The sequence below is a fragment of the Nothoprocta perdicaria genome, unplaced genomic scaffold (assembly GCF_003342845.1).
Source record: "Nothoprocta perdicaria isolate Ctin4 unplaced genomic scaffold, notPer1 scaffold_78, whole genome shotgun sequence".
Lineage (NCBI taxonomy): Eukaryota > Metazoa > Chordata > Aves > Tinamiformes > Tinamidae > Nothoprocta > Nothoprocta perdicaria.
The window spans coordinates 1,482,093-1,503,036 of NW_020456065.1; the positions used below are offsets into that span (position 1 = coordinate 1,482,093).

The 20,944-nt window shown below is 40.1% G+C and overlaps 1 protein-coding gene across 1 annotated transcript in view; it reads right to left on the bottom strand.

The window, feature by feature from the left end:
- The window catches only part of ROBO2 (roundabout guidance receptor 2), a 141,815-nt gene that overhangs the window by 47,794 nt on the left and 73,077 nt on the right, over positions 1-20,944 (bottom strand). Inside the window, exons 13-16 of the mRNA XM_026051649.1 lie at positions 19,428-19,552; positions 16,902-17,073; positions 10,354-10,536; positions 454-496 (exon numbers count right to left, since the gene is read on the bottom strand). Coding sequence (XP_025907434.1) covers positions 454-496; positions 10,354-10,536; positions 16,902-17,073; positions 19,428-19,552 — 523 coding nt within the window. The remainder of the gene's footprint in view (positions 1-453; positions 497-10,353; positions 10,537-16,901; positions 17,074-19,427; positions 19,553-20,944) is intronic.

The window sequence follows — 20,944 nt, forward strand, 5'->3', positions numbered from 1 at the left end:
CAATTGAGTGGCCAAAGTTGTGGAATTCAGTCCTATCAATCTCCAACCTATTCATCATCCATGAATCATTTATTTTGTGATCGATTATGTGTAATTGTTCACTCACAGCAATTTAGTGGGAGCCAATAAGGAGCCTTAAACAACAGCAACTTCATTTGCTAATGTCTAATTAATGCAATAAACATCTTAGTAACAAATGAACACATTCCTTTTGATATTTACTACTAATTTCTTCCAGGGCATCTGGGAGATATGAAGCATCTGGACTTGATTCCTCCAAAGTGCACAACAGATAGATCATTAAGCCTTGTGGTAGGCTATTTAATTCCTTCTACAATTGTCAATCTTAGAAATGATCATTTATTACCAAAGAGTATCACCTATAGAATTTTCCAGACTCCTAATTTTAGAAATACACATGGTAGAAACAGACCTTTTTACAACGAAACATACCTTCCATTGCTCATTAGTCCTCCATCTCCTCTTTGGAAAGTGACTGTATTTTGGTTGGAAAAAAATAAAACAAACGTACATACATACACACACACACACATATAAGACAGGGAAAAATCCATTAGTGATAATTATAAATAACAATTCAAATTGCTTCACGTCCAACATCGGAGGCCTCTTGGCACCATCACGTAATAAAGTACAGAAATTGTCAAAAAATGATCAAACTCACTTAGGATTACAATCTGTTTGGGATTTCACTGCACATTATTGATTAACATCAATTTGCTCCGTAACTTGCAAGGCAAACTGGCAGCACGGGTGAAGAGCCCTGCATTTCCCACAGGCCCCTTCATATGACTTTGTGGTGTAAGACTGTGCCCTGCGATGGGATCGTTTTCTTGCCGTGCTCCTGCTTCAGTCCATAATGGCATTGCTCCAGTGAGTTAAAAGCATCACGCCACAATGCCGTAGTAATGTCACCCCACAAAAACGCAGCCTCCCGGGACAAATGCAGAGAGGTGGCAGCTCAAGGATGATTAAAAAAAGCATAAAGCTACTTTGTTTTCAGTAAAGACCCAGTAGAAGAAAGAGCACGCACACATAAATACATCCACATCAGTGCCAGAGAGAAGGAAGTGTTTTGTGTCTTGTCACCCGTGATGTCAAGGATATGTTCAGAGGCATACAAATCTTTTTGTGGCTCCATTCAAGAGTATTTGACAAAAAAAAAAAAAAAAAAAAAAAAAAGAAAGAAAGAAAGAAAGAAAGGACCTGTCTCAATTATATTAACAGGATTACATCATTTCAGGGCACTATAGGTAAAACTGTATTACTAATGAGATGCTAATTGACAACATTCGATGCTTCTTTTTGAATCATGGGTAAATATTCTGTATAAAAGCAAAACAGCTACTCTGTTTCTCAGTGGCAATATTCCACTATTTAGTGTCAGGAGCAGATAAGGCAGAGAGGTAGATTATTTCAGTATCCTAGACACCTCCATCCTTAAAGATGTCTGAGAAGATACGGGCTTGAATTGCAGAGAAGAACAGAAGAGCCCAGGATCAGCTTCATTTAAAACAGGCTCCAGTTTAGAAATTCTTTTACCTTTCTGACATCACCTTTAATAAATTACATCCACTAGACTATTTGTAAGATTATCCTAACATTAGTCTAAGCTACACTAAATCAGGATTGGGCTTTGTGTAATACATGGTCATTCTAACCAGACAAAAGTACTACATCCAATGGAAACACTCTGATATTTTAAAAAATATCCAAAACATAAACCTGCTGGCAAAATACTTCTGATATTTCATAGCATACTTGTAACTTTATCAGTTTCTAGGGTAATTTGTATCATACACATAAAAAACACAGGACAAAACTGCCCCCTTTGGAAGCCATGCTGGAAGAGTGCTTGGGCTGGTTGATTAATCACCCGTCACCACAGAACAGGCCAGTATCGATAACAGAAAATCACTGTTGTCAGATACCACATCAAAATATTTAAAACTGAAATTGGAAAAGTTGTAATCAAGCCAATTAATGAAAAGAAAATCAAATGCAATATGGGAAGTAATTCATGCCTGCTTTAAAAAACAAGACATAATAAAAACATTGAAGCTAATTGTATCATTCCTTGCTTAAAACTGAGTAATCTGAGGTGGAGTGGATATCATGTGCTGAAATGCAAAGACGTGGGTACTGACTGACTGGCTATGTTTCTAAATATGCTGGCCAAAAGTACATTAGCACTTTAATATAGATACTGTTTTCTTTCTCTTCCCCCCTTCTCATTTTATACTCCATTTCTACAGCTTTCTGTATTTGTCAAAGCAACAGCTGATTCTTCCAGAAATAAGTAAAACCAAAACCGGATATGTATTTAGCAACAACTCTAAAAGTTTTACTATTCTAAGCGAAATCCTGTACAACATATTTTCTGAAAACTTCCTGGGATTAATGCTTTTGTTTAGGCTACAGACTACCAGAAATAATTTTAAAATAATATTGTCATCACTCGCATAGCATGTACCAGTGTGTGAGATTTTAACTATGTGAAACGGAAAACAAAATGAATATTTATGGCCTCCAAAGCATTTATATCCTGAGTGTACCTTTACAAAGCAAAACTAAAATAGAGGAGCTGCTGTGAGGCTGCAAACATAACACTTGCCAGACAAGTCTCATTTTCTGTGCAGTGATGTATGGAAAAAACTTTAGGACATGCTGTGAGATACATATCAAGAAGACATGGTTTCAAAAACTCATCTATGGAGCCATAATCGTTGCAGATGGGCTGTGGCATAACAAGAGATATCATTTTGTTGTGAAGAGACAGGTATCACAGCATCTACTGTCTTTATCTGTGTATACTGATGGTGGTAAACCATTTCCTGCTTCTTTCTATAAATATTTTTTTGTCCCCATATAAATCATGTTTTTTAGGAAAAAAAAAAGGTTCAACTTAGCACTGAATTCACAAAAAGACTTATCAAAAAGAAACTAGCTTGGCTGCTACATTTCTTTTTTCTGGACAAGACTGTACCTGGTTTACATAATAAGTATAACATTGAGAAAGAATATAGATTTTTCCTTCTTCTCTGATCCTGAGCAATAGTGCAAGGATGGTTATAATCTCCATAAGAAAAGAAACAAGGAAATATTGTAGGTATTGTTCTTGTTGAAAAAGGCTCTGGTCTATCAACTAAGCCAACCAAAATCCCTTTTGAAGAGGGAAGATGTCATTGGGCCATCACAGAAAAACATTATCATATTCCCAAAACCTGCTGTGAACAGACTACCTGAAGGCGGATAGAGAAGGTACCTTTCTTTTAGCATCAATATTGTGAAAGGAAAGTTAGTTAACGACAGAAGATATGGTCAGGCTGCCAACACAAGCACTGTGTTTATCATTCCTGCCGTCCGTTTCGTCAGCATTTTTGCCTGCAGTTTGATTTCTGCAATTAGGAAGCAAGCCTAATGGGCTGACTAGCAGAGTACTTAATGCAATGCAGACATGTAGATGTCACTGTAAAAATAAAACACGCAGACAGCTGGCTTTATTCAGCCTGTCTCTGCTTCAAAAAGAGTCAGAGCAATTTCAAGGGGCGATATAAGAGGAGGAAGGGAAGGATGTCCATCTCCCTGACCCATCCATTTCTCTGTTTTTTTATCACTGAGGAAGCAAAAAAGCTCTTTCAGCATTCTTTGCATCTGATATATGTTCTCAGAAAGGCTGAAGACCAGCAGGGACGAGATTGGTTTTCAAAAGATGAAAAAAAAAAAACTCTGTATAAAGACATTTTTAAGGAATCCCCACCAGTGTGTATACTTCAAGGACCGTGAAAATGCAGACTATAAGGCARAGTGCATTTGAAATGAATAAATATTTAAGGAAATTATATTTTATATATTTGTATGAAAAACAGCACATGCTAAAGGTCTTTTTACATGCCTTTCTTTTTTAAAATATATAAGGATGTACCCATACTATTTACTAATATTATCTGACAAGGTTAAACTTAATCTTCATGCCTGCTATAACTGGAAAAATACAAATGTATAGTAAGTTGACATTCAGAGGCAAGAAAGCTTTAGAAAGCTTTCTGTATGCCTATCTCTAGTAGGCCACATTTTCCTAGCACAAATGAAAACTTTAATGTTGCCAGCCAAGTCTCATTCGTTTTTCTGATAAGCCATTCCTCAAATATGAATGTAGATTAATCCTCTTTTAATAAGAATTAACTCAGAAGAGATAATCAGCATATAAAAATTCCATCAAACTTCTGCCTGCCTTTGGAATCTGTCAAATAATTTATCCTCATTTAACAGTTTTAGGAGTTGYGCATAAAATGTGTTGCATTCCATAATTCTCTATCTATTTTTAATTTGTTTTTATTTACTCAGTTTCATGAAATCTTTAATCCCAAGGAGCACTAGTCTCTCAATAAGCTTACCTACTCATAAATGAAAATACATATTTACTTTCCTTGCATGACTGATGGCCTAGACACTCTCCAAAACACCTGGGTATTCAAGTGAGTGGTTACTGGCAGACCATGAGCTTGAGGGCACAGGAAAGACAAGCAGATAAATGAAATTCTTCAAATCTACAAATGGATTCTGTGCATATGCTTTTCATTCTGGAAGACGAAAAGAGAATTACAACTTCCAGTACTAAATAATCAAGTTTTGTTCTGCCATCGCAGTGGATGGGAAGGAAACTCCTGCCTCACCCTGCATACCTGGGCAATCTGAGTCGTGCCTGACCGCTGCAGTGATGCTGGCTGCAAGAGCGCTGTGGAACGAGGAGTGAGGCACCCTCAGAACGGCCCAYGTGAGCAGGCCCACGCCATGCCGGGCAGGGCTGCACCCCAGCCTGGCCTTCGGGCCCACGTTGTGCTGCAGCGACCACCCGGCCGCAGTATAAACTTAGCAGCTAATTTTAATGAAGGAGTCTGTAAGTAGCTCCCACTTGGCACTACGCCACCTGCAAGTCCTTGTCTTTCTCTGAACGTGCAGCAGCAACTTCTCCTCATTTGACAGTGGAGATGGTGAATAGTTTTGTATTAAGGAAATCATGTAAGAAGCGAAAAGGTAAAAATGGAGTAACCATTTCCAGGGACAAGATCCATCAGGCAGGCTGTGCCCTCACTGGAGACCTGTTCAGTGCTGCACATTTTGAGGTTCCCAGCATTTGAAGAAGTGTCCACTTTGGCGCACCACACTAATCTGCTTCATTCTTACAGTGTTACCTGTCAAATACAGCATATAAAGTAATATTTTTCAGAACCTGAGTGCTTTTCTTCCTGGGATYGTAACCAATGACATAAAGATCATCCTCTGTATCACAGAACTGATCACTCAAAGGAGAACAACACATGGGTTTATTTTTGCTGAAAATATGTCCTGTTCCCTAAAATGTACAATCTTGTACACTTGTAGAACAGGGCACTACTAGTTACTAGGTAAGCGAGACACTCATCTAACTAAAAGAATTGAAAGCCATACTTGCTGCAGTACTATAACTACCCAGATTCAACACCTAATGATGAGTCATGATAGGGGAAGGAAAAATGGAGGAATAGCAATGTATGCACTAATAGCTTAGTAGATTAGGCCCTGCTAGAGCTGGTTCAACCACGAATACGTAAAAGATATAGCTATAATTTTCAATGTCATGTTTTCTTTGTGAACATCTGAACAATCACTTAGTGCTTATGAAAATGTTCACAAATACGGGAAGCTTGATAAATTTTAACTCAACCAATTACTTTTCCCTGGCGCAAATCTTTTTACCAACAGCACATTGTTTGCTGTTTGTTCTTCTTCTGCATAGAAAGTTATCGTGGTTTAGTCATAAAGCAGAAATTATGCCACTTAGTTGTCTTATCATAGAATATAAATAACAAATAGTCGCAGCCACTTAGCTGTCTAACCATAGGATACATAACAAATAGCCCCAGTAAAGCCTTAATGAATGACCCATAATCTGAAATTGATTACAAAGAATGTTTTTAAGCAACTGAAGAATAAYGGCGGAATCTATACCTTTAAACAGGTATTTTTAGAGTTTTAATTTCTACATGTATGCAAACAGAACTGAAAAAATCCCACATCTTTCTCATAAATAACTGAAAAAAATGTTATTTAGGTTTTTATTCAGCCAGATCTGTTTCTAAAACAGAGTATGTAAATGTTCCACAAATACATTCAATCAAGTTAGTAATACAGTCAAATCTGCATGTGCTGTTTTTCTGAAGGAAGAATTTAAAGCACATGTTGGAACAAAAAGTGTGCACCTTCTAAAACGTCTGACTATTGGGAAAAATTCGTCTCCGTTATAACTGTACTGACAGCTATCTCTGATGAGATTCTGGAAGCTACATACCACTGTCTAAATATTTAGATCTGAAACTAATTTACTGTCTGTGAATCATAACAATGCAGGGAAAAACACACAGTTTTGAATATCATCAAATCTCCACAAGCATGGATGTGTTTATCTAAATGAGATCACCAATCACAAATTCAAATACGAGAGAACTAAAGACCTATCTTAGAGAACTTTGGGAATGAAAATAAAAATACAGACTACATTCTTTCCTAATTTTTTCACAAGTCATGACTTTTTGAGACACTCTAATCTGGCAGACTTAACTACTGGACGACTTAGATTCTCAGCCACCTCCAGAAATGATCACTGACCAGGGAAYGGAGTGTCATATTGTTAAAGTTCCAGAAAATCCTTGAAATGTTGAAGCTGTTGTACAAAATGTGAATTTTTGGCGGTGCCTCTGACATATCCTAGTTGCCCAGCATGCGTGKAACAACCGCACTGAATCATGCACATTCACTGTGGCTCCAACTTAACCCTGTGTTGTGCCAATGTCAGCCACAAAAACATAGGAAAAARCCATTCTACAGCAACAGGTGGCTGACAGTGGCACAATCATAGGAACCAAATGCAAAGACTTATTATTCTATCTTGGAATATTTCTATGGTGTGTCCCAAAGTGCAGGAAGTGAAGCTTTCAGACCGGGATGTGTCGTGCCACAGCTACGTCTGACTTGAACAAACATRCCAAGAACCCAGAATGAGCAATTCATAAGCCCCCCAAATTCCTCCACGAGGACAGATCTCCTTAGCAATTTCACAGGCCGCTCGGGCACCTTCACCCATCATCCTCAACAGTCAGCTGCTCTTTTCTGCCAAGCTAAAATGCACAAGCTGTGGCTGAAAATAAGACAGCTGGAAAGCAGCTAGTTGAGCATGAGAACTGGTTCCACTAAGCAACAGGAGGACTGGCTTCCACCAGATGGATGTCAGAGCGGACAGAAGAGACAGCCTTGGCAAGTTTTGAGTTTGAATTGAGAGGACACCAAATACTACACCCCAAATACTACATATTTCCCCTGAAAAAAGCCAATTTTCTCACTTGGTTACAGAGTAACAGTGAGGTATACTTATTTTTTAAGCTTCTGACTCTCAAGCTTAGGTATGAGAACTATGAAGCTAATTATTTGTACTAATTATTACTACTAATTGTATACACTATTTCTCTTGGCTACCCATATGTTTACGAAGCTGTTTGCAACCTGCTGCTCAAGCCATACTTGTTTATTCTTCACATATCTTTAATCATGCTTACGATAATGGTGTGCCGTATGCTATGTTTATTAAAGAAATGACAACTAGAAAATCAGCTTTGAAATGGAGAGACAGAATAAAAGCAAGTAGTTCATATTAAAAATACTGTAAAGGGAATGTGTGCAGAGCTTCATCGCTGGATTGAGTGCAGAGCTGGATATCTGAAAGTAAGGGAGATATACACACAACTAACAGCTTAAGCAGGGTTAAGTTCCACTTGTCTCGTTAGCAGATCTTCAGAAATAATTATGATACTTTCTTGGAGCCTTAAGATCAAAATTTGACCATATGTGGCTGATGCTTGTTCATGTTATGTTAGTTCAAGCATTTTGTCCTGCAAATTACTTTCAAAACTGCACTGTTTTGAAGAGTTAGATGAGTTAAGAAGTATGCAGAATTATCATGACAGAGGAGTTAAGGGTGGCAGGAGGAGAATCCATGCTACATTACTATCACAGACAGGTAGGAGTGGTATCGCTCCTTGCATTTGGTTTTAATTCTGCATACCTCCCACATATATATACACTTAGATAGCTCATGTTTGCACTGATGCACTGGTGACGTAACAGACAGACTAATGGACAGTACCTGCAGGGGTGAAGGTGAAGGACTGAACTGCAAAACAAAAAGCACATTGTGAGTTACAGACCCTGGTAAAAAGCGCTAATTGCAGGGCATGAGTTTCCTCCGAATTCTCTCAGTCAGGGGTTAATATCATATGCAGGACACAAYATTTGAGCTTTAAGTACTAACCAGCCAGCAGCCCATGAGAAATGACAGGTGGGAAGGTGAGCAGTGAATTATGACAGTCACAGCTGAGGACATGCTCTTCTCCAAAATGTAAACATAAGGATGAATTCCGAAATACAATCTCCTACGAGCTTTCTTTGCAGAAAGCCTTCAGGATTTTGCAATTCTGATAATGGAAAATCTGTCATGATGCAACGTTCACACTACAAGTAGATGATGCAGCAAACACCATGAGAAGTAACGAGTTGCAGGAGACACACTGTTTACAATGACTATTACAACCATTTACAATAACTATTMGTATCATTTACAGCTACGCATTTTAATGTGTTAAAGACTTTGCTCCCAAAGTTAAAAAAAAAAAACCCTAAAAAAAAAAGAAATGGGGGAGGGAGGGAGCATAATCTTAGTTTGTATCCAATGCATATGACAGTGTTTGAAGAGGAATACTAGCCTAACTCTTAATATAAAGAATCTGGGGATCATATAAGCACATGTGGAGGCACATGTGGAGGTACATATGATATATATTAGCTTCTGGATTAATACCACCTCCTAGAGTAAAAGTTGTCACTGCTGTTAAAGGAATTAAAAAAAAACCACTTTGTCAAAAAGCAGAACCTATGAATGATATAAGCTACATGGTCACTCAAGATGATGCTCCACAGTAAACTGAGGCAATCTAAGAGCCTATTGCCATTGGAAAATTTATTTTCTCCATTCTTTCACCACGCTTTCACCTTCACTAATCAGAAAACTAACAGAGCAGAGGAAAGACTAGGATTAAAMAACAACAACAACAAAAGCCTCCGAAACTGAATTGCTTTCTTTAGGGCAGTGAACCCAGTGAGGACACTGAGAGGTCCGATGGGGCTAAAGCCAGGGTTAGGAAGAGTCAGGTCTATGTGGATTAGAATAGGGCAGGACTATTGGGTTTTGGCAATAGAAAGATTAATGACAGATCCCCAGCAACACGGGGAAACTGTGTCTTCCCATTCATGCAATGACTTGCAAAGCAGCAGAATACTGGTATGACATAGACTGATACAGTGCCAAAAGCAAACATACTGAAAACTCAAATGTGCAAGTCTTGCTCAAACAGAAAATGCTTTCTCTTATTAAATGTATTGTATAATAAGAACTACATGAGAAACTGTCCCAGTGTTTGAAGAAGAGATTTTTCATATTTAAATTAGGTTTTAGAGCATCCCATTTTTTTGGTAATGCTATATTCATCTGACTGCTTAAATATCTGTAAGAATCCTGAAGCACTGAATAATCATAGAACAAAAAGTTTTGGAGAGTGAGGAAGAAAAATTTTCATATGGTGGATGTACTTGCTTTTCCAACTGTGGTTTTCTAAATGTAATTTGGAGCAACAGGCTTTGTGCAAAAGGGCATCGCACTGTAAGGCAGCTCCAAGCAGCTGCACCTCCAACACAAAGCTTCCTATGGCTCTGTCACTGGAAAACTTGACCAGTCCTTTTTGGCTAAWACATCATTTTCTCCTCCTGCAGTTTCATGTATGGAGTTGGTGGTGAAGCATCTCAGTTTGTTTCCCATGCATGTGGTTCAAAAAATAGGGAAATGCACAGGCATGAAAAAGGAGAAGATTAAATACTCTTTTTAACTTTTCATGTAAGGCTTTAGGCTAACCCCTATGCTCAAGCAGGACCACGAACAGAGTGCCTTCCACACAAAGAATCAGAGGAACAGTCAACCCTCTTCGTACGTTTTTTAATGCTAAATGTGTTGCAGATGTGAAAATAAAGACTGTCTTATGGCAATGATGAAATGCGGTTCCGAGCAATGCATTTAAAGCTTCTCATACACCGGGCTTTTCACAGCATACACTTATAACAAGCATACGCAATTCACCCCGTCCACCTCTGTTTTAAGGTCATGGTGGCTTTCGGACAGGTGCAGCAGCAGCACCTGTGCTCTTCGTGACAGAACCTGACGAGATGGKAACAAACAGTCACTGCTCTTACCAGCGTAATTGCTAAGGCCCTTCCTCTTCTTCCTGCGCCAGTAGAGCCAGATGCTGAAGCCCATCAGAATGACCCAGCAGGCACCACCGATGCCAGCTATGAAGGCGGGCTGTTTGACAACATCCGTGATCTGCTCCGTTATGCTGTTGTTGTTCTCGGTGATGACAACTTCATTACGACTTCCTGTCCAAAAGAAAGCCAGGAGAACATCCTTATTAGGAGCGCTGTAACACAACGAGGAACCAGGTACTGCAAATGAAAATTAAGAAGCAGTTACGGCTTCTAAAGGAGCAGCCACTCTTGGGCAGCTTCACATGGTACTGATGCACACCGGAAAAGCCGCATTTCTAGCAAAGGAACCCATAAATCACTGCAGTTTTGGAAACATGTATTTGAAAAGACAGCTCTATAGCATTGTCCCCACTAACCTAGTAGATCACAATCCAAAATCTTTTAATATTATACATATGTATCTTTTTACATAATTACTGGCAGCACAGAATGAACTTCATACTTCATGAATTTCACAAGCATCATACAATGGATTTGAGGCATAGAACTTCAAGAAATGTATCAAGTAACTAATAATTTTTTCCCAAAATGAGCAATTCYTTCATTGCTGGAATGTCAAATGTTCTCATTTACACATTATCTGTGTAAATGCACAGATGCTCTGGCTGCATGCCAGAGCTTCCAAACTTAAAATTAAAAAAAATATATATTTAATTTGGCAAAAGATGCATTAAAAAAATATTTCATGGAGAAAATAATCAGTATGGATCCTCAGTACACTAATTGATAAAAAAAAGAGAAAATAACTTAGATATAATTAAATTTCTAAGAAAACACAGTAAMAAATTATGCTATTTTTCACCCAAAATGGGTGTGAAAAATTCTTAACATAACCTAGAAGAAATAATTATGATACATGGAATACCAATTTAAGTGGCATGCAACAAAACTAACAGTATACCATACTATCTCAATTGTGGCGAGCAGTGCAGAAAACATTGAATTTCAGCAGATGTTCCCACTGTTTTTTGTTTGCTTGTTTTCCTCCTTCTTTCTCCAAAAGGAATTTTTCTAAAAAAATAATCTTAGTGTCTGGCTTGAAAACAAATGCCCATAAAAACTGTGGACAGAAATTCAGGAAATATAAAGCATACAGAACCAGAACAGAAAAGTTTCTAGTTCAAACCTCCCCTGTAAACACCCTAGTTGATTTTAAAGGTAGGAAATATGGAAYATTTCTATATGTATATGTTCTACATGTGCAGTGTGATTCTATRTACATTTCATATCGTAAACTATCTATGTGTGTATCTAGTGAGGGAACTAGCCATCATTTAGGGTAAAAAGGATTTATTCAGCCRAATCTTCAAAGTGCAGATGCCATATTATCGGATGCCTGTATAAATGTAGAAGACAGATTTTAAGCCCCAGGAGTCGCGAGTCTACTGAGGAGAAAAAACACGCAAATACCATGATTCTCAGTTAGGAGAGCGCATCACACATGGAGGTAACAGAATATGTAAGTGGGGATAAAGCACTGAAAAGGTCATTTGGAGGAAATTGTTTAAAATATTGTAGAATAACACCCTGCCGTGAAAATGCATGTATTCCTCTTGTATAATTCAGCAATGGTTAAATTTACTAGTCACTTATTGAAGCAAAACTGCCGCTGTGTCAGCATGCTGGGCTCTGCTCTAAAGCAAACAAACAAGGTCATTTGCTAAAGCAGATACAGGAGAGAGAAGCCGGATGCTATCCATGCTATCCATTCTATTTCCAGGAAGGGCTCTTCACAGCAGACCAAGAATCTAAATCAAGTTGTGGGTAAGAATTAAGCCCAGAAGTTTCGCTGAGGGCACCTTTGCTGATGCACACTGGGGATCGTGTCTGTCACGGCAGCGCCCCGGTGAAGGGGCAGCTATCCACACGTCCTCCATGGAGCTCGGAGCTGGATCAAGCAACTCCGGAAGAAACACAGTGCATTACACTGCTGTAACACTGTTAATCATCTCTGTGATTTTATTAAGCTTTCCCTCTTTCATCAGCCCGTCAATATTTAGTCATGATGACCGTCTGCTTTTGCAGACAAGCTGCTGAAGCCGCGCGAGAGCTTGGCTTGGGTTCAGCAGCTCCGCTCCAGGAGCAGGGCAGCCCTCCGGCACGCCGAGCCCTTCCCACAGAGCCGCCCTCGCTGCCCRCGTACTGTGAGGCAGCCTGAAGACTTGGGTCTACACTGGGTCACGCTGCTTAGCTTTACCAGCATCAGGGCCAGGTGGGTCTCAGCATCACAGGAYGGCTGAGGTTGGAAGGCACCTCTAGTCCAACCAGCAGGGACACCTGGAGCACRGGGCACAGGGAAGCAGTTGCTGCAGTCCTCTCCAACCAAAGCACTCCCATTTCCTCCCGCCAGCTACGAAAAGCCCAACAGCTTCCACCCTGATGTAGGAAGAGACATTAAAATCCAGGGAGCAAGGGAAAGAGGGGAGGCAGAGGCGGCTCCTTTGCAGGATTTGCCCTTTCCTCATCGCCCGTAGAAACACTCTATAGGTGCAGCCCCGTGCAAAAGGAGGAGGTGCTGAGGGTACAGCTAATGGAAAGAAGCACTCTGTGGCAAGCTCTTCTAAGCACACCATCGATTTTCTAATAGAAATCAGCATGGGAGTTGATGTAGCTCTAATTGGCATTAACTGTCAGTTAATTTCGGCGCCCTTTGGAGGCCGGGCACCCGCGGCAGGAAGGCTGAGCAAACAGGCAGGGTCCACCCTGCGACGTGGCAGCGCGGGCCTGGGGCCGAGGCGGGAGGGAGGGAGGAAGGGCTTGGGAGACACCGGCTTCAGCAGCGGATCCGCCCGCACTCAAGGGAAGAGCGAGGGCCTCCTGCTGAAGACTGCAACATGTCGYGGTGCTGAAGATCCCGGGTTTATTCTGAGGTCAAAAACTGGTCGTCTGTGAATGGCGGGTTTGGGAACAAAGGGCAGAGAGCCCGGAGAGAGGTTTCAGTGGACTTTGTAATCTCCCAAGGGCTCTTCTGGGGGAAGGTACAATCTGTCTCCAAATTGCCTTCTAAAGTTAGCAGCCTGGTGTTTGCTCTACCCTCCCAGCGCCTAGTAATTACCCGTGCAAAAGTAATAATTCATTTAAATGTCACAATAACATATGCTTGGTGATTTCAGGGGCCGAGCGACAACTGAATACGWGAAGAATGTTACCCACTGAAGTTGAGTAAAATTAATACAATCATAGGATTTTGGGCAAGTAAATGACATGAATTTTGTATTTCTTTAGGTAATATTTGATCAGAAGTGGTGTGTATGTCACCCAAGGTACCAGGGTACTATTTCATACAGTGCAGGTGTTTCTGTAACAATGCTGTCAGTTCAACTAATTAGAACACAGACAAGGGATGTGTGTGACCTGTAACGCTCCATTGTTCCTGAAGACAAAAACATAATGAAATATAATGTCTTCCTCCCATTGGAGAGTAACGAAGAACAAAACTCATTTGTCGGACCAAAAATTAATTAGACACATCAGATTCAATCGTACCTATTACTGTGAAAGTTTGCAGCTGTTCCTCATATTATTATGGCAATGATGGAATGTAAGCAGGAACAGGCCAATTGATCAAGAGAAGTAACAGAAACAACATTGCTATCTCCAATTTTGTTTCCTGCCTTCCGTATCAACAGTGATCAGAACAATTTTAGTCTTGATTCTCCTTGATCCTTCTACATATGTTTTTAACATCTTGCTTAAAGTACTCTGCTGAGTCACACAATTCCCAACTAAAGAAACAATATACTTGCTATCACTCAACAGTCTCCTGCCTTTTGCTTTCTGGACTTGCATCAGCTTGCTATCTAGAGCTGATCCGGGAACTCAGTAGATGATGAACATTAGCTGTCTTCAGAGGAACTTCTTAACGTCTCACAGAATCACAGAATCCCAGGATGGTYGAGGTTGGAAGGGACCCCTAGAGATCATCCAGTCCAACCCCCTGCTCCAGCAGGGACACCCAGAGCACGGGGCACAGGGCGGCATCCAGGCGGGTTTGGAAGATCTGCCCTCCCTGGGCAGCCTGTTCCAGGGCTCTGTCACCCTCACAGGGAAGAAGTTCCTCCTCACCTGGAGATGGAACTGCCTGGGTTTCAACTTAGACCCATTGCCCCTTGTCCTGTCACTGGCCACCRCTGAGAGTCTCCTATACCATAAGAAGAAAGGATGTGGTTTTTCTTCCACCCTGGACTCTACGTTTTGTGACAATGGAAGCCACACTGTCTAGCAAGAAGTCTCAGTTGTTCTTCATCGCCGCCCTGCTCTTTCCACACTTAAGCCTTGCTGCAGTTGCTCATTCTCYTTGCAAGCTGTTAAATTGTACAGCGAGGCACCAAGCCAGGTGGGACTCCATTACAGTACAACCACTTGACGATGTTTTTCCCATTCGTGATTATGTGTCGAGGTTTATTCATTACCTGATTTTTAAGCCACATCGTTATATTTTAACTGCATAAGAATTCTGTTTTCTTGTATTGTATTTTTGATTCTTAGTCAAATGTCAAGTGGTACCAACTCACATTTTCAGCARTTGTATCACCTGAACTGTGTCGCCTTTACCAACCAGAGGAACTAGCCAGCACTTATGGCTCAGAAGCAACAGAAAGCTGGAATCTACAGAATAGGCAGACATAGACCGTACAAGCAGTAATCACATCCAGCTCTGTGCTCCCAAAAGGGAAAAACGAAAAGAGAACAGAAACTYGAGCCAAACAGAAGAGACTCTATTAATTACTTTCATGTAAAGGACTGTAAATGTGCAGAGATGCTATCAGGCAGACTTGTTAAGGCAGACGTTCTGCAATCATTAAAGGAACAAATAAATATCACCTTGAGTTTAACAGGGCAAAATTAAGTTTCTAAATGCCAAATACCTGCTTTTTTAATTTTTTTTTTAATTTATTTGTTATATTTGCACCTTAGTGCCCCTTTCCTCCTTCATGTAACAACACAGATCTCTACAGATTTAATTCCTGATTATGTCATCCAGTTTTTGTAAGCAAACAGACAGGATGGAGGGCTATATCCAGATAAGGGGCTGAGCATTCTGGCAATCATCCAGCAAAGCACTTTAGTGCAAGTTTAACTCACAACAAGTTAAGTGACACGAGACTACTCACATGCTTAAAACGGAACGCGCTTAAGTGCTTTGCTGGAACAAGACCAGTGTGTTTAGCATCTAGCTGGATGGGCTCCTTTCAGCAGTACTCTGGCAAGCTGAGTAACTCTGATCAAAGTGAATGCAAAGACAGACTAATATCACATCATAAGTTATTTACACAAAGGCCCAAAACGCAGGTCTTTAGAGGACAGGTTCCCTTCCTTTTCCAAAATCAATTTATTGCTTTCAGTTCTAGAACACTTCTTTTCCTCTCTCTTTTTTTTTGGAGTTTCTGCGATTCCCTCTTTCTAAAATCAAAGCTGTCTTTATCTCTGCCCTTGTATTTCCCTCTTCAGGAACAATATATCCAAAATTGGTGTACCCCTAGTTCTGCTACAAGGGASGAATACATTGGAATATCTAAATATCATGATACATGGAGATCCTGAACATCATTAAACACTTAAGCAATGTCTAGGGTCAAGCCTTTCGTAAAAGCCTACCCATAGTAGAATAGTTTATTTCTGAGACATTTTGTTGATAATGATTTCTAGAAAAGAAAATATTTAATAGCAACAAAATATCCATATGACAGCAGTAAAAAAATATAATGAAGCCATAATTAAATTTGATCATAGAGACAGATGTAACCGAATTCCAGTCTTAGGCACTCTGAAGAGGTGCTGCTATGCCCAGCTCCTGTCAGTTTTACTAAATAGGGTTACTTTTCTCTTGGTCCCACCCTTCCAATATTGTTTCTGCATTCGTAATTTATACTCAAAAAGAATTTCAGTAGGAATTGAATCTATGCTTCCCTCAGGTCAGGAAATTAATCCAGTATGGAAACCACTAATAAGAAACAGTCCTTTCAAAGCAAGAGATAGTAATACCACCTTTGCTCTCTATTTGGAATAGAGGCCACTTATTCTTTGACAGAGGAAGCTCATCTGCTTGGCATAGCAGAGAAATACTGACTTCAAATGTTCATAAAATCAGCTGTAAATAGAGCCTTAGGCACCAATGGTGTAAGCAAAGCATTCCTACAGGTTTTTTAACAGGCGGAAAAGGGAGCTCTAGTTGCTAGTTCCATACATCTGCCAAATTGCAGAAATGGCAAATTCATTAGAAAGAATTAAATTAGTTTCACTGATAAGCTGCATTTCTAATATGTCTCAGCAAGAAAAGGAACTATTTCACTGCGTCCTGTGCGGGTTCTGCACACACAGATGACCCAACATCAGCAGGACATCAAAAGCTACCGCCTCAATTCAACTTGGACCTTGTCTTTTGCTCCACAGGCTTTCATGCTTCTGCCTGTGGTTTCACAGAGCATTTCTGAGTGACTAAGCAAGCCAAACGAAGGAACAGGACAATCACTTACCAATGATGATGGGTTGCGGTTCGCTCTTGACTCCCACGCCTGCACTGGTGCTTGCGGCCACCTCCACGCGGTACTGAATGCCTGGGTACAGGCCGCCTATAACCACCGAGCGAATGGCGGCGTCCACCGTTTTGTTGACGTGAAACCGAGTCTCATTCCCTAGGCACCAGATCTGGGACAAAAGTTGATGTGTTAGAAAAGATGAAATTCTTCATACTCATAAACAACAGTGCATAGAYGTGACGTACCAAGGTACTGCAGGACACTCACTTATTTTGGACTTGCCTAAGTACCGACCCGCTTTTTACTATCGCTGCTATCATTGTTGATGTTGTTCAGAAATTTAGATTTCAGTTCCTGACTCATTCTGTGTCTAATTCAACAAACACAAAGTACTCTTTTGTCTGAATCAGTATTTTGTGATGAGAATGGTGCATCATTTCAGAGGGCTCTCCTGCATTTCTTGAGACRTTTCAGGACTAAGATGTTTTAAGGATTCGTCTTCAGTTAATGCTACCTGAACATGGCKCTTTTGTATTATTAAAGAAGGCATTTAGAACCACTCTATGCATGGAAATCAATACATAGAGGTATCATATGTGCACTTCGTAAGTCTAATGGCAGAAGGAAGTCTTGGAGGAACTACAATCAGCAACCAATTGATGTGTCTTTCCAACAATAATGTTCTCATTATCCTTGTTTTTGATCATGCTCAGAGTTTTATCACATCCGATCTCTTCTCTATGAGTCATGAAGGGAAATTGGGAGCACAAAAGAAACTTTGACTCACCTAACCACAAGTAGATCTTACTTGCAGGCCTGTGTATATACTTAGGCTCCATATTTCCACCTATGTCAAATTATAAGGTGCCAAAACCACACAGAAGATCTGTCTTTAGTATGTTGTAATGACTTAAGTACTATTATTGTAGGTAAGAGAAGATATGCCTTCATATATTCATATGGCTTCTAGGCATATGAATTTCAAAATACAGCAATATTATAGGACTTGACTAGAGAAATATATGTGGGTAATGGAATTATTTTTATTCTTCATTTTCAAAATCAGATGATTTTGAAATTGATGATTTTGAAATGACTTAGTGTTCACCTTCTTTTAAAAATCAAATAGCATATTTAAGTATGAAAACTCTTCTTTGAAAACCTTGGTTTCTACTAAGCACGTACAAAATATTTACACTAGTAAGGTCATTATGTAATGTTTGAACTACATGATTTCCCGACTTTAACTATACAGTTATGAAATCAGAATACGCAGAAAACTGAGATTATGATGGAATTGATGTTTAATATTGACTTACACTGAAATTGGTATGAAGAGGAATCAAGACAAAAGATAATTACTAAATTATGTGAAAATGAGGTTAATAAAATATTGGGATTAATAAATCTTGATATTGACTAAAAGTGGAGCAAAAGAAGCGCTATGCTACACATAAATATTGTGAGCACTTACTACAGCCATCTGAACTAATGATAACCTACAAGAAGTTACAGCATAAGTTCATTTAAAAGCCAAGCACTTTCTCCTTTCCTGATGTTATGTTCCCACATGATATGGAAGAATAAATTACATCTTTCTGTGTGAAATAATCAACTGTAACCCAAAAAGCTAACACTGCCATTTTTACCCTTTGCAGAATTGTCAAGGAAACTTTTCTATTTGAACTAATGATTTCATGCTGGATATACAAATTGACCATAGTCAGTGTATTAACCAACAGTGTGTTCCATAGCTACAACCCTGTGACAATGCTGACACCTAGACTGCCCTTCCTCTTCCTACTCCCGACCGCCCAGAAGGAACACTGTGATATTTCCAGGTTGTGAAAATACAGGTGTGCAAAAATGAGCCTACTGGCTCCACTAGCAAAGTAGACTAGAGCAAAATTCAAGGTACATAAGCAGAGGAAACTTTGAGCCATCTTAGCAACAGAGGAGAAGAAAAGACAAGCAATGTAGGAAGCACTGATATAATAAACCCTTATATAGTATGGGATCCAACCTATTCCTCTGAGTAAGCAATCTAGCTGTGAATCTTGACCAAGATAGAACTCAGAAGATCTGGATTCTCCCAGTGCTACAATTAATGATTTCTACCTTGAAGTATTTTGAATATTATTTTTGCAGAGGACAGGAGAAGGATCTTTCCTGACAACTCTTCTGCCAGGCTGAAGAAACTCTAAGATACTATCTTGAGATTAGAGAAGCTTTTAACAAAAAGCAACAACAACAACAAACACATCTGCCCACCTCAAAATTCTCCTCTTTCCAAAGCAAGGAAAAGAAAGAAAGAGAAATATCATAAACTAGCTGCCAATCAGAGCTCTATTCCAGATCAAGCTTAAGATATTTTTGCTTTTAATGTAATAAACTACCACCTACAATGGAAAAAAACCCCRAACTCGAAACTCTTATGGTGGTCCATAAACACCACCACTATTCTGTAATTCCAGCAGGCAGTTTCCTTAACCTCACACCCCTCCCATTAAACATCCTTCGTACCTTATACTCCTGGATGACTCCGTTTTGGTGATCTGGAGGTGGAGGATCCCAAGAGATGCTGATGCTTGTGCTGTTGTGGTTGCCAACTGTCAGGACAGTAACAGACTGAGGAGGCGCACTTGGAGCTACACCAGAGAACAAACAGAAGCAAGACATTAAACCACTTGCTAGAGCAGGAATTTTGCTGAAACAGTGCAAGAGCAAGGAGAGAATATACAAAGTTCACACTCCCTGCAGGCCTAGGTATGCATATTTTGTCAGGCACTGACAATTTTGAAAAATGGCTTTCTGAAGAGAAGCATAGCTCTGAATGAAAATGCAGAATTTGTGGCAATGGAGAATCAATACAAATCACTCCTCATTTATAGAAAGTGTGTCTTGATTTTGCATTGGAATTATTCTTAGACGTGCATTTGTTTTCTTTAATATGCATGGTTAGTTATGGATAGAACAACGGAGTCCTAACGTGAGGCTGCTTCGCCTGCCCTGGAAAGAGTTTCAATTCTTTTTTCTCCACACCATCTAATAAGAATGCACAGCAGTAGATGTTGGAGGATTTTTGTTTTTATTTGTCCTCCAAAAACACATTAACTTAGGAGATTAAAACATAAAATCTTGTAACTCCTGGGGGGGGTGGGGTGAAGTTGACGTATTTAGGGCTTTGCACTAGATGCCACTGAATAGGGCAGGTGATAAATTAGGCCGTATTGCACACATACATGTTTATGGCCTCTTTTCCCTTGGCCACTCTTCCTTTTTCTTTAATGTCTACTCTGCCGTCCACTGCTGTTTTGCTGGTCACTGAACATCAAGGCCAACCTCAACCTACAGAGCAAAGGTTTGMAGGCACAGCTACGCTGGCTGCAAGTGTGAACACGATCAGAGCCATCAGTGATGAGGGCTGTGCTGGCAAAGCCCCCCTCGCAGCGACACCAGCAGCAGGGTGCTCCCCTTGGCTGAGAACCTCTTGGTTGGGAAGGGATGCAACAGCTCAGCACGGATAATGAAAGAAATAGTCCCCCCTGTGWGCATCTGCTGCCTCTCCACGCGGGGGCTCTCCCACCCCAGCTATAGCTGCCAGAGCACACACACTGTGGTATTCGTCCCCCCTCGGCCACTCCAAGGTATTCAAGGGCTTTGCGGTGTCCCTTTTCCACTACCCTTCTGAACTAGTGCCTACCAACTCGACATTGCTGACATCTTAAGATAGGCATCCGGGAAAAAACACTGTTAATGGGGACAACTGCACTGCATTGGACCTAAGGTCTATCCTAGTGCATCTATCTAGTCTTCAACAAAACCAATATACAGAGCCTGCAAATGTAAAGACTGATAAGGAAAGCTTATAGTGATATCTCTCCAGGACACTTTACAAAAGCCCAGCAAGCTGAACCTCAGAGATGTTCTCTCCTGGGATGATATCTTTTGAATGTAGATCTCCTCCTAACTTTTTATTCTTATTCGTCATCACTTCTAATACAATGTTAAAACATTTCTAATATGAAATACAGATGCTT